Source organism: Protopterus annectens, chromosome 7.part0, assembly GCF_019279795.1.
Source record: "Protopterus annectens isolate FY-2018-M chromosome 7.part0, PAN1.0, whole genome shotgun sequence".
In the NCBI taxonomy this organism is placed as follows: domain Eukaryota; kingdom Metazoa; phylum Chordata; order Ceratodontiformes; family Protopteridae; genus Protopterus; species Protopterus annectens.
In genome coordinates this window covers 374290072-374304379 of record NC_056739.1, presented here as the reverse complement: position 1 = coordinate 374304379, position 14308 = coordinate 374290072, and the positions used below count along the sequence as shown (strand labels likewise).

The following is a 14308-nucleotide window of genomic DNA, read 5'->3' as shown; positions in this document are numbered from 1 at the left end:
AATATGTTTGTAATTAATTGCTATGTTAAATTGTTAATCGCTATGTAATCCAATGTAACTACTGTCTGTTTATTTTAACTGTGGAGCTTTTCTCCCCGGGCCTCCGCTGAAAATGAACCTACGTCCAGTCGGACACTCCCGGTCAACAAATGTAAATAAATAAATCAAAATAAATAAATTACAAAGACATTTTACATCTGCAGAATGAAAAGGGGAAAATTCCATTCCATGCCAGGAGAAACAAGCTTGTTACACATACTACATAAACAGAAATGTGCTTAGCAAAATGTTTAGTTTTATTTTCTATAAGTCTGCATACTTTACAATTTCAATCTCAAAAGTTTTTAAGTTTCTCTGAAGAAATAAATCTATTTTCACTACATTCAGAGGCTCACATATAACACAAGCAGAGCATACCGCTTGGACAAAATGTGACAATGAAACAGCCAAGTCTGTTTGGCTACATTTCTTAACAAATCTGAAGTTTGGCAAGCATCCTGGAAAGGAAAACATTAAGAGACATGACTTTTTTGCAGTAGATATAAAATGCTGGTGCGCAATGTGTGCCTTTAGCAGTGGTAATTAAATCCATTTAAACTTTATAAGTTACCTATAAAGTATGTACACTTTAGTAAAGAGGACACGAAGAAAAGAAACACCAATAAATCAAACAGTTGATGCAGACAAACCATGACAGTAATCTTAGATTACAATGTGCATCTTAATTAAGGAAAAAATCTCCAAAGTGCATGATGATGGATCATTTTGCCTGTAAGGCTGGGAGTTCCAGTACTAAAATACAACTCTTCAAACAGGTAAACAAAGTCAAAGAATGAATTTTTTGAAGGAATCTAACAAACTGTATTAAACATGTAAAAATTAAATGTGATATGGAGGGCAAATGCATGTATAGCCTAAAAATAAATACTGGCACCTCCCAAACATCTGTGCTTTTACATTCATACTTCTGGAATGAGAATGATCATTACTGGTCCCACAAGTCCAATTATTAGGCATCAGTAACCACAGCACATCCAGTACAGTTACTTCATTTGTGTAGGAAACGAGACAAGATACAGTACTGAGATAGAATCCCATTATTTTACAAGATGAGACAAGGCTTCTTTTTCCTGTGTTTCCTGACTTGTAAGGCAGCTCGCGTGGCCATCTCAAACACTTCCCGAACACCCTCTTTTGTCTTTGCAGAACACTCCAAGTAGCCAAATGCACTGATCCTGTTTGCCATGTCTCTGCCTTCTTCAGGTTTGACAGGCTCCTAGTAAATTAAAATAAAAATAATTTGTAGTGCCATAAAGTCAGTAGGACAAGCACCAGTTATTGGTTTATGTACATCCTACATTTGTGTGCCCCCCCACACACACATTTTTTTTTTAGATGTAGGCAACACTACAGTGAAATTTCCAGTCTAACAGCTACATAAGTGCACCACATATAGAAAGACATGTTTCACTGTGTCTCAGTCTGTGAGAGGTCCCTTCTCAGTTGGTATACGATTAAGTTCTCTCAATTAGACTATTTTCCTTTGAGGCTCCCCTGTTTGGAGGGTGGACACAACACCCTCCCATCTGCCCATGCCATTGTATCACATGCTCCATTAGTAGAACATGTAGTTCTGAACATACTAGTTACTCTAATCAATGAGCAAGCACATTCCTACAAATTGTACTAAGCAATGAAGATTTGGTACCTATATGTTTAAATTTATTCCTTTGAAAATCATGTGGACACTACTTGTTGGGCCTTTTTCAGTTCTACCTAGACAGAGAGTGCAGACATAGCAGATCACAAATGCACAAACTTGAACAAGTAGCTAACATACTAGGACACACAAATGTAGACTTGTCCAGCAGACATGGATCTCTTAGCAGCCACTTAGGAGATAAGCTGCCCACACACAGCAAGACAAAACCACAGCAATAAGAACCTGATAAGAAGGGTCTCCTTCATAAATTAACTTAACGTTAAAAGAAGAAAAAAAAGAGTAAGCACATATGATCGTATGACACCATGTGATAGCGGAGGTGGTAGACTGGATCAAGAGAGGGCCTGACATTTGTCATCAGGACAGAAAACTATTCACTACTCTGCAGCTAGTTATGTGAAGCCCTCCTGTCCACAGGAAAATCAATTCTCCTGAACCACTGAAGAGCAGAGGTAAGGTCTTCTACTGCTTAAAAGCTCTCATTTGTCAGGCTCCAACACAGAAGACAATCACTAATATTGATGAGAAATGTCTGCAGTCGAAATTGATCGAAAGTTTGCTTGTTTGTTTGTTTAATTTAACTGTGGAGGCTGCCCACTAAAGTGTGCTAACCTGTGTAACTAATTTATCACTGTTTCTGCATTTTCTGTGTGTTTCTATCTAAAAATAACAAAAAAACAAAAAAATAATCCTTGTTTTCCCGCCTTCCTCGACTAGTTTAGACCAGTTTACAGGCATTGCTGTATTCTGGGCTGTGGTGTAGGGGTTTCCCTTGGTGGGGTTTTTTTCCAAATTTACCCCTTTTAAAAAAAAAAAAAAAAAAAAAAAAAAAAAAAAAAAAAAAAAAAAAAAAAAAAAAAAAAAAAAAAAAAAAAAAAAAAAAAAAAAAAAAAAAAAAAAAAAAAAAAAAAAAAAAAAAAAAAAAAAAAAAAAAAAAAAAAAAAAAAAAAAAAAAAAAAAAAAAAAAAAAAAAAAAAAAAAAAAAAAAAAAAAAAAAAAAAAAAAAAAAAAAAAAAAAAAAAAAAAAAAAAAAAAAAAAAAAAAAAAAAAAAAAAAAAAAAAAAAAAAAAAAAAAAAAAAAAAAAAAAAAAAAAAAAAAAAAAAAAAAAAAAAAAAAAAAAAAAAAAAAAAAAAAAAAAAAAAAAAAAAAAAAAAAAAAAAAAAAAAAAAAAAAAAAAAAAAAAAAAAAAAAAAAAAAAAAAAAAAAAAAAAAAAAAAAAAAAAAAAAAAAAAAAAAAAAAAAAAAAAAAAAAAAAAAAAAAAAAAAAAAAAAAAAAAAAAAAAAAAAAAAAAAAAAAAAAAAAAAAAAAAAAAAAAAAAAAAAAAAAAAAAAAAAAAAAAAAAAAAAAAAAAAAAAAAAAAAAAAAAAAAAAAAAAAAAAAAAAAAAAAAAAAAAAAAAAAAAAAAAAAAAAAAAAAAAAAAAAAAAAAAAAAAAAAAAAAAAAAAAAAAAAAAAAAAAAAAAAAAAAAAAAAAAAAAAAAAAAAAAAAAAAAAAAAAAAAAAAAAAAAAAAAAAAAAAAAAAAAAAAAAAAAAAAAAAAAAAAAAAAAAAAAAAAAAAAAAAAAAAAAAAAAAAAAAAAAAAAAAAAAAAAAAAAAAAAAAAAAAAAAAAAAAAAAAAAAAAAAAAAAAAAAAAAAAAAAAAAAAAAAAAAAAAAAAAAAAAAAAAAAAAAAAAAAAAAAAAAAAAAAAAAAAAAAAAAAAAAAAAAAAAAAAAAAAAAAAAAAAAAAAAAAAAAAAAAAAAAAAAAAAAAAAAAAAAAAAAAAAATTTTTTTTTTTTTTTTTTTTTTTTTTTTTTTTTTTTTTTTTTTTTTTTTTTTTTTTTTTTTTTTTTTTTTTTTTTTTTTTTTTTTTTTTTTTTTTTTTTTTTTTTTTTTTTTTTTTTTTTTTTTTTTTTTTTTTTTTTTTTTTTTTTTTTTTTTTTTTTTTTTTTTTTTTTTTTTTTTTTTTTTTTTTTTTTTTTTTTTTTTTTTTTTTTTTTTTTTTTTTTTTTTTTTTTTTTTTTTTTTTTTTTTTTTTTTTTTTTTTTTTTTTTTTTTTTTTTTTTTTTTTTTTTTTTTTTTTTTTTTTTTTTTTTTTTTTTTTTTTTTTTTTTTTTTTTTTTTTTTTTTTTTTTTTTTTTTTTTTTTTTTTTTTTTTTTTTTTTTTTTTTTTTTTTTTTTTTTTTTTTTTTTTTTTTTTTTTTTTTTTTTTTTTTTTTTTTTTTTTTTTTTTTTTTTTTTTTTTTTTTTTTTTTTTTTTTTTTTTTTTTTTTTTTTTTTTTTTTTTTTTTTTTTTTTTTTTTTTTTTTTTTTTTTTTTTTTTTTTTTTTTTTTTTTTTTTTTTTTTTTTTTTTTTTTTTTTTTTTTTTTTTTTTTTTTTTTTTTTTTTTTTTTTTTTTTTTTTTTTTTTTTTTTTTTTTTTTTTTTTTTTTTTTTTTTTTTGTTTTTTTTTTTTTTTTTTTTTTTTGGAAAAACTTTAAAAAGGGAAAAGTTTTCTTTTTTTGCTTCCCAAAAAACCAAAATGGGAAATTTTTGGGGAGCCTTGGAAAAAAACAAAGGGGCCCCCCCACCCTTGGTCCTTTTTTGGGGGAAGTTGAACCCCCCTCAAGCCCCCCAAAGGGGGAAGGGGTGTTTTTTTGTTTAAAATTTGGGTTTTAGAGCTAAAGACTTAAACCTCAGCACAAGTATGAATAGGACATGCTGGAGGGATAGATTCATAACCCAGAGACTTCCCATGCTTTGGAACAGGATCCCAGTTCGTATTAGGCAGAGCCCCTCACTGACTCTCTTCAAGAGAAATCTTGATGAGTGGATTGGAGATCATAAGTTTACCCCAGGGGTCACATCTGTGTCACTGCTAGACAGGGGCACAGTAAACTAATTCTATTATATAAGGGGACCTTCACTGTGTCACTACTAGACAGAGGCACAGAATTCTAGAGTTTATCTGTACATTGTTGTACCATTTCATGGGGTGGCAAAAGCCACATCACTATGGCTAGGCTTACAAATGCCCCAGGGCAGATAGCCTAGTACTATACTATGAAACTATAAACTATGAAACTATGAAACTACAGAATCTAGCAAAAGGGGTCCAACATCAGAAGCAAATCAGCAAGCATAATTTGACTTACCACCATCCAGTAGCACCTTACAGTACAGTGCAAAACCTGCACCCTCAGGTATGCAACAGACACCATGGGCATGAGCTTCACTATACCAAGAAAATACAGGAGAAGTCATAGCCTGGATCCTCCAATGTGTCCTCAGCCAGGATGCCAAAAGCATACATCTTCCTGGTTTCTCTCTCTACATAATGGTAACTAACACTAGTGTGTACCCAGTTCAAGGACACAGAATCACATTGGATTTTGACAGTTTATGGATACCCTCCTCTCCCAGACATTACCAACAGGAAAATATCCACTTCACAGATGCCACTAGGAAGTTTTCTGACACAGCCTCTAGGAGTCAATCATCTAGGTAAAGGAAAACATGAAGTTGGTTTTCCTGCAATATTTCTACCACCACTTGGACCTTAGTAAAATGTACTGGTGCAAAGAATGGACCAAATGTATTTTGTAAAAGAAACAGTGACCACTCACAGCAAACCAACAGAGCATTTTGTCTAGAACCCCGCCCCCGCCGAGAATGACAATCCAGAAGATTATGTGCAATGTCAACATATCCAAGCATCCTGTGGCAGCAGGGCATGACCACCCTCAATTATACATCTGCTTAATGAAACTCTAGCTGGTGACATGACGAACTATTATATTTCTTAGCCTATTTCCTGCACCCACCACCAAGCATTATCCCTCTCAGCTGTTCTAAAGATGGTACTGTTCCCCTGGGAGAGATTGCCATTACCCTTTTTTCACAGAGGTGAAGGTCGAGCTAGACTGTAGTGGAAGCCATCATCAGTGCACATGGGGAGAAAAAGAATTTTGCCATAAGCTCTAACCTTCCCTCTGTGCATGCCCAAATATGCTGAAGGAGTTATTGTGCAAAGAATTCTTCAACTGATGTCCAATATGCAACATGATCAAGGCACTGCCTTCACGTTTGTAAGATGCAACTCTGGGTGAAGCCCAGGTCTCCCAAGAGACTTCCACCATAGAAACTGTGCAAGTACAAACACTCCCTGACCCTCCCCTAGAGAACAGCAGACTGTCTCATCACTCTCTCCTCCCACGTGCCAGCTCCAAGTGCTAAAGCTACTAATCAAACTTTGTTCACCTGGGTCAGTCAATGCTTTGTCTCTCTACACCAGCAGAGGTGGCTTCCCAGGAAGAGAATGGATGACTAGAATACTACACATCTTCCACCATAATCAGAACTAAGAACAAAACCTCTATGGCATTACTCTTAAGGAGGCACAAGCTCTAGTCTTTTTAGCAGCACAGTGTGAGCCCATCTCAGGAACGTCTAAACAGAGACCTTTCTGGGGAAAGAAGAAGAGTTCTTAGATGTGGCTATTCATGATTTTATTTGTTAAATGCACTTCTCCTGCACACCCTGCCAACTACTGAGTCACCCTCATTAAACGTGAGCCCATTAATTTCCAAGGAGCGTGGAGTTCTCCTTCACATTTCCAGGGATACAGCCATTTAGATGAGTCAACCTGCACACAGACATAAGGAAGACTGTTGCTCTTGCTGCATCCTGGTGGTAAGAGCATATTTGTATGAAAGCTCAAACCCCTTCCCTTTGGTTGGTGGCACCTACACCCCTTTATTAGTTTACTCTTTTAAAGGAGGACTGTGGTTACCAATATGGGTGACCATGCCCACTTCTCTTCTGCACTGAACTCTATCCTTTTGACACCGTCTGCTCTTCAGCAGCAGGCTGATCAGAAGTGGTGATACAAGCCAGCCATGACATCCCCCCCACCACCAAGGATGCATACTCATTCTCCTAGCTGCACAATCAATCTTGTCGGATGCTACCAAACTCTGACTGCCTGGGCCACAACCAGGGCTTTTTGTTTCTGCATCACCAGTGGAGCTTTTGCCATTCATGATTGCCCATTATCGCCTGTGACAAATTTTCAAACCAAGGCAAAAAGAGAAACTTTCACGGTTGTCACTCCTACACCGTAGGACTGACTGCTGGGCCTATATAGTGTTCCTTGTTGAAGGCTGTCTGCACAGTCAGAGTGAATACTGCTAGATTGATACATACCCCTCCTCAATGATGACCTAACCCTAGAAGGTGAAGGTGGATCACAGAGGACTTGTACTCTAGTAAAAATCTATTTCCTTCTTCCTTTATGTATTCTTGACCAAATCTGGACAGACCTGCTCAAAGACCTCCTTCCAGAAGAGGATATTTAGGATAACTTGCCTATGTTTAAATTAAAATGGACAGCCTGAGTCACCCATTCCACAGAAGGGTTTATGCATTGTACAGTATAACCACACCATCAACATAGCCAAAATTACAATGGGCCACATGGAAGCCCACTGTGGGAATAGTGGGGACCATCTAAACAATTTCTTCCTTTATTTCAGAATCAGGGAGGGCTTAAAGCATTTCTGGTGCCAGGACCAGTCAGCATACTAGGAATCCAGACAGGTGAGACAAACAAAGGGAACTGAGCCCCACAACAGCAGAAAACACTAACCTCTTTCAAACTCCATCAAGGGAGTACTTGCCCAAGTGCTATGGCAACTGCAGCCTATACTGGACTTAAAGAGATCATGCAAATGATTTTTCTGGAATGCTTACAACAGTTTCATACACCACTCAGCTGGAAGCTCTGCATAGTATTTTCCTTCTGTGGAGGAAAAAGGGAGTGGAAATAAAAATCTCCTAGCTGCAAGGGCTGCAATCTTAGGCACAGATCCTTGTGAGAGGATATAGGTGGAGCCTCCTTTCTACATTCTCATTAGGCCATTAGTGAGAGAAGGCAAGAAACGGCATGCCATAGAGTATTTTATCAACCATGATTTACTAAAGAGATTGTTGGGGAGTGTCAATGTCCTGTCTGTGAGTTAAAGGACTTAATACCAAGGGTATGAGGCTCAATGCTCTGGCAATGCAATAGCAGTCAAAAAAACAGGTGGAGTACTGAAGTCAGTTAATGGGGTACTGACACTTCAAGTCATGCCTGCTCCTGGCAGTATAGGGACAAGAAAGGACTGTATGGGACTCTGACTGGCATCGGTCTATGTTCCCCCAAGGTACAGTCTCATGTTCAGCAGGAATTAGGTCCAACCGACAGCCAGCTGTCTGAACTTGGTGGCCTGCCCAATGCGGTCTAGCGCATAAAACTCTGGTAGCCCCTACTAATTATGGAGAACCAGATTCTGGAAGGACTTGACTCCTCAGGCCTACTATGTATGACTACCATACACTAGAAAACTCACGGAATTCACCCCATTTGGTGTAGAAAACCTGCAGGCAAGTTTCAGGTACTCACTCAGGATTGAGCAGTGTTTTTCACATAGGAAGCAGCCTTCTCAAATTGGATGCTAAAGATGTACTTCTTGAAGATTCATCCTCAGTCACTGAAGTAAAGGTGGAGGACAGGCCTAAATGTAAACACTTACCAACCAAGGGAAATCTTGAGACACACCACCATCTCTGACACGCCGGTATCCATGAGGACATGGGCGGATATCTGCTTAGAACACTTGCCCTGTGAGGAGCACTTCTGATATTTATTGTACTGGACCTTCATCTCAAGCCATTTTGTAAGACTTGAAGGACTAAGTTTTTCCACTGTGAATTCAAAAGGCTGGGTTGCAACAATGGCACCTGTAACAGTGTTTCACTCTATAGTTTTCTCACAGCCAGTGCAGGGTCTTGGATCATGACCTGACAAGTAAACAGTCTGATGGGTTATAATTTCTAAGCACTGAACTCTGGAAAGTACAGTAAACTTACCATAATAGTAGATGTTCCAATCAATCAGTGTTGTAGTAGCAAGGATATGACCAACCAAGTAGCTTTTCAAAGTTTAAGTGCACCTTTCACACGCCATAACTGTCTGGAGCTTGAGCAGAGCACCAGTGTGTGAAAAACTTCATAGATTTCTTCTCCAAAGAATGGAGGCTACAGCCATGAAGGCAGTATATATTAAAACAGAAAAGGGGGCTGGAGGGAGTGGAGGCTACTGCAACAGTAATCTATTTAAAAAGTTATGCACTCACCATAACATTTCATCTGTGTTGTCCATTTTCATTCTACTTCAACAGATGGGTTCAAATCTGACCCACGGATCCCACTTAGCAGCTTTTTACAGCTTGTTGATACTGAAAACTGTTGTGCTCCTCGCTTACCCATAATGCTCTAGTCTCCTACCATACCTCAGATATTGTCTGCTGATCTTTCTGCTGATTAGAAACTTAGAGACAATCATAATATGAGAAACCAATATCTGTAGCTCAAAGGCAGAAACGTTGGTTCCCTTAGTATCTTCTCGTTCTTCCAGAAGTCACAAACAAAATGGCAGGGAGTTGGAGGGAGGGCAGTTGAATGAAAATGGACAACACAGATGGAATGTTATGGTGAGGACATAACTTCTTTTTATCTGACGTCAGTTTTAATTCGTTCCTCAACAAATGGGACAGAGTCCCCAGCTAACAGAATCCTGGGAGGACTCTAAGGAAGGATATTCCTAAGCACTGTTGAGCCAAAGGTTGCTCTTCCCCTAGAGACCAAATTCAATTTGTAATGAGCAATAAAGGTATGAGGATTAGCCAAAGTTACAGCAACACAAATATAGTCAATGAAAGATCTGGATAAAAATACTGATGAAGTTGCCATAGACCTGGCTGAATGAGCTCTCAGGTTTTGACAAAGACAAATCCAGTTTGTTGTAGACACAGAAAATGCAATTAGTTAGGACTGGCTTGCCTAATTTTGATTCAGAAAAGGAGACAAATAATTGATCTAATTTTTTGAATTTTTCTGTTCTATGCAAATAGAAAAGTAAGTCTGTGAACGTCCAATAAAATTGTAACATGTACTCCCCTTTGTTCAAGGGATTTGGAAAGAAAACTGGAAGACTGACCAGATTGATGTTGGATTCTGGCAACACCTTAGGAAGAAGGATGGACTGGTTCGGAACAATACCCTATCTTAAGTGAAAATTAAAAAGGGGGCTTAGAAGATGGGGCTTGAAGTTCTGAAACTCGGATATGGCTACTAAAGACAGCTTTCCAGGTTGAAATTTTTACTTCGCTGATGGTTAAAATACATATATTAAAGCTTGTAAAACTAAATTCAAATCCCATGGTGGAGTTGAATCTTTAAAAGGGGGGTCTAAGAAAAAAGGCTCCCCTTATAAAGGCTTTACAAAGTTTTGTAGAAGCCAAGGTGGAATTGTTTAGTCCTACATGAAAATCAGAAATGGCAGCTAGCTGTATTTAACAGTCAAGGAGCTAGCCCCCTTCATTAAAAATTTCAGCCAAAACCTCAAAAACTTAAGGTACTACTGCTGAAAAGGGATCAATTTGTTTTGTCTTTTTGACAAATCTTTTCCATTTACTTCTGTAAATTTTCCTAGTGAAAGCCTTATGAAAAGACAAAAGAATGTGACATACCAGGGAGGACAGCCTGGGCTGTCTAGCTATCAATGAAAGTGGAGAAACCATGCAATGAACTTTTAAGCCTGAAATGCCCAGGTGAATCAAGTCCGTCAGGTGAGACAGGAGTGGTCTGGAATTAGATCCAGAATCCATAGTGGGGAAAACTAAATGATGTCAAAGAATAGGGAACCAAATCTAACAAAGCCAATAAAGGTGCAATTAGGATGACTGTGCTCTTCAATCAAGATGCTTTCTGGAGAAACTTGGGAATTAGAGGAATTGGGGGGTAAGTGGGGGGGGCAATACTGGTGGAATGTCCCTCACTGCTACCCCCCCACCATGGCAGGAAGATCAAGGCAAAGAACCTGCTGCACTTGAGGTGAGATGGAAAGAGATCGCAGCAAGGTTGGCCCCACTGGCAGAATATCTTTTCCACAACTTTCACGTTGAGACTACTCATGTGGCAATAAAATGTACCTGCTCAACTTGTCTCTCTGGATTTCCCCAGAATGCTGATTATGATCAGAAATTGATTGGATGAAAGCACCCACTGACACCCTCTCACAGCTTCTTGACAAGGGGCAAGATCACATTCCTTGTTTGCCGATTTACCAGACCACTGACATTTTCCAAGAAAGGAGTCTTAAGGCCTGCACTCGTTTCCAAGACATTGATATGCATGTTAGCTTCTTCAGGGGACTATGTGCTTTGAATGGTCTTTCCCAAGAAATCCCCCATACACAATTTGGGAAGCGTCCATGGTCACTATGGACTTGAGCTGGGGAAGGATGAAGGGGCGGCCTTGTAAAATCTGATGTAAATGAACCCACCATAAGAGGTAATTTCTACATACTTGCGTTATTCTGATCTCTGTGGATAAAGACTGGTGCTGTACAGACCACTGAGTCGCCAGGGTCCACTGAAGGATTCTCATATGGTACCTTGCTATCGGAACTAGAGCTATCGCAGCAGACATTAACCCCAAGGCTTTGAAAATCAATAAAGCAGATGAAGCATTTTGGATCATCTTTTTGACTTTAAATTAAATAGTCCAAACCCTTGGTAAGAAAAGGGAAGCAGTCACTGAGACAGTATTGAACAAGGCCCCTGTGACCACTTAACCAGTAATCAGGGAGCCTCAATCCTCATCACTGGGAACAGTGGGGGACAAAGTGGGAGGATGACAAGGTACATACACAGTATTACCAGCTGCAACTCTCTGCATCAAGTGCAATTTCCCTTAAGAGCACACAGAGACCACAGTCATTCCAGGGCTGGTTTTCCCTCTTTCTCCAGACCCCCAATAAGACTCACCACTGGCACAGCTACAGAGATGAGATCTCAGCTGTGTGGCCAAGCCAAGACCTCCAGCACCCTCTCTGTCCAACCAGTGCTTTGTGTCCCTGCCCAAGAAGATGACACACACAGGTTTGATTTACGCACACACCTGGGAAAGGCTGGCACAGGTTTACTAGGTATGCACCCTTTAGCCCAGACTATAAGGTAGTTATCACTGTCACCGGCCAGCTCCTTATCAACTGCTTTAAGGCCATGAACAAAGGGTGTTCAATCTTACAGTGTAGTGTTACTATTAATACAAATGGCATTTTGACCAACAGCAAGGCTATCAGGAGTAGCTCACAGTGTCACCAAATAAATATGCAAGTACTCTCAGAACATAAGTATCTCTAGACAGATCAGCCACAATGAAATGCTTAAATATATTTAATAATAAATAAAAGAACACCACAATACTAAATATATATTTACATAGACAAGAGTTCAAAATCACAGGAAATAGTTAAAACATTGCAAGAGTCTCAAATGAAGAAAAATTTCTAAACTAAGCTTTGCTATACGTCTGACTATTTTAGAGAGTTGCTATTCCCAGAAACTTACAGAGCAAGGCATATGTGGTGAATGGATCTTCTAGCTGATGTCAGGTCAAAGACAGAATACAGAATGTTGCCCCTCTCTCACAGAGTTCTCAAACTAACATCTCAAATATTGCTGCTGGGTTAGCTTGCAGAATGACATCATTTGTCATCTGACTTCTAGTTCCCAGGCCCAAAACAACTATTGTTGGCAGCTGGTAGCATTCAGCATCCACCTGTAAAAATATGCAACAGCAAACAAAAAGAGCTGGGACCACACAGGCCAACATAATCCAGTAATTTTATTATAAACAAATGTGAGCGCTTTCAGGTAGATCCCTTCTTCAGACACGGGCAGCTGTCTGAAGAAGGGATCTACCCGAAAGCGCTCACGTCTGTTTATAATAAAAATTACTGGATTACATTGGCCTGTGTGGACCATGCTCTTTTTGTTTCCTGTTACACATTTTGAACTGTTTGAGCAGAGTTCTTAAGGGAAGCAACAGGTTTTGTTTTTACCTGTAAAAATATATAGACAAGTGCTTTTCATCAGATCTTTGGCAAATGCTGGACGTCATAAAGTAATAAAACACTTCCAAGAGAATACAGAAAACTTCTCCGCACAGACATTGCGTCTCCATGCTGCCATAAAGTAATTAATTTCAGCTATTTTTCTGAAGTTTTGCTGGACTGAAGTTAACCTTCTATATTCCAGTTTCCACTGTTAAAATCTATACATTTAAACAGTTACAATAGTGCATGTACAATTCTGTTCTATTTCAGTACGGCATGCTGTGGTTACATGTATCTTTTTCCCCACTTCTGTTCAAACCCAGTTTGAAATAAACACGACGCACAGTTCTAATACATTTGTAACACAATATATGAATCATGTTAATATTCACAAATGGCATATAATTATTTACACAATTCCAGCTAGTTGTGCTGGCAGTACCTCCCTCTGTCACAGCCCCTATGAACTCTAATACTTGTGATGGTTCTAGCTGAGATTTTTTTGTGATCGATGGCAATTCCTAGGTGAGAAAACAGTTGGAGTACACAGTCCTGTGCTTTTATTAGCAGATGCCTGGTCACAGTGGTTTTCAGCCAGTCGTTTAGGTACAGAAATATCCGGAATCCTTGCAGTCTCAAGTGTGCTGTCACTACTGCCATGCATTTGGTGAACAACTTGGGGGCTGTAATGAAGCCAAAGGGCAGAGCTCTGAACTGGTAATGACAGTCTCCTAGCCAGAATCCTAGATATCTTCTGGATCGTCTGTTCATTTTATGTAATAGTACACATCATGAAGATGAATTGAGCACATCCAGTCATCCTGGTGCAGGAAAGGCAAAATAGACAAACTGTGACCATTCGGAACTTCACATATTGAACTGATTTGTTCACATCAGAGATCAAAAAATTGGTCTCCAGTCCCCTGTTTTCTCTGGCATTAAAGACTCTTGAGTAGGTTCCGGATTCGTTCTTGTCTGGGGTGACAAGTTTATCTAGCAGCTTTTTTATTTCCTGTGCTGCTTCTTTCCTCTGACTCGGTGGAAGGACAGGAATTTTATCATTAAAGGGGGGAGGGTATTGTATAACCTCTGGAAATAATCCTCTTCACCCATGTATCTTTTGTAATGTCTACCCAGGCTCTCTGGTGCAGAGATAGAGGACTCCAGACTGTTTCCAGAGGTGGACAATTAGACTCCTGATAGGATCTGTCAGAGAAAGTGTCCCTAGATCCTTGAGGCCTCCTCTGCATCATTTTTTTTTTTTTTTTATTTATTTAACATTTGTTGACCGGGAATGTCCGACTAGGTTCCACAGAGCCTGTTTTCAGCGGAGGCCCGGGGAGAAATGCTCCATATGGTGGCATTCTTCCATTAATCATGGTGGCATTCTTCCATTAATTCCCCCTCTAGCAGATGGGGGGAACTACATCTCCACTCCATATACACGCTTCCAAAATCTAAAATGCCCTAGACTCCCTGGTGGTGGTGGTGGTGGTGGTGGTGGTGGGGGGGTGATCAGAAGAAATCTGTTCTCAGAATTCCTTTTCTGTGGCTGCCGTTATGATCATTACTCCTACTGGTACTCTCTTACTTCAAAATTCCTTACCTTTGGATAGTGCCAGAATCCTATCTGCTCTGTTAGGGATTGGCTCAGAGTCTGGGTCCTTCCATGCCCGCCTA

The 14308-nt window shown here is 37.0% G+C and overlaps 1 protein-coding gene across 1 annotated transcript in view; it reads right to left on the bottom strand.

The window, feature by feature from the left end:
- Positions 1 to 273: 273 nt before the first annotated feature.
- Positions 274 to 14308, bottom strand: part of LOC122806472 (rho-related GTP-binding protein RhoA-D) — a 434939-nt gene continuing 420904 nt past the window's right edge. Inside the window, exon 5 of the mRNA XM_044076938.1 lies at positions 274 to 1276. Within this exon, the coding sequence (XP_043932873.1) occupies positions 1103 to 1276 (174 nt within the window). The 3' untranslated portion in view covers positions 274 to 1102. The remainder of the gene's footprint in view (positions 1277 to 14308) is intronic.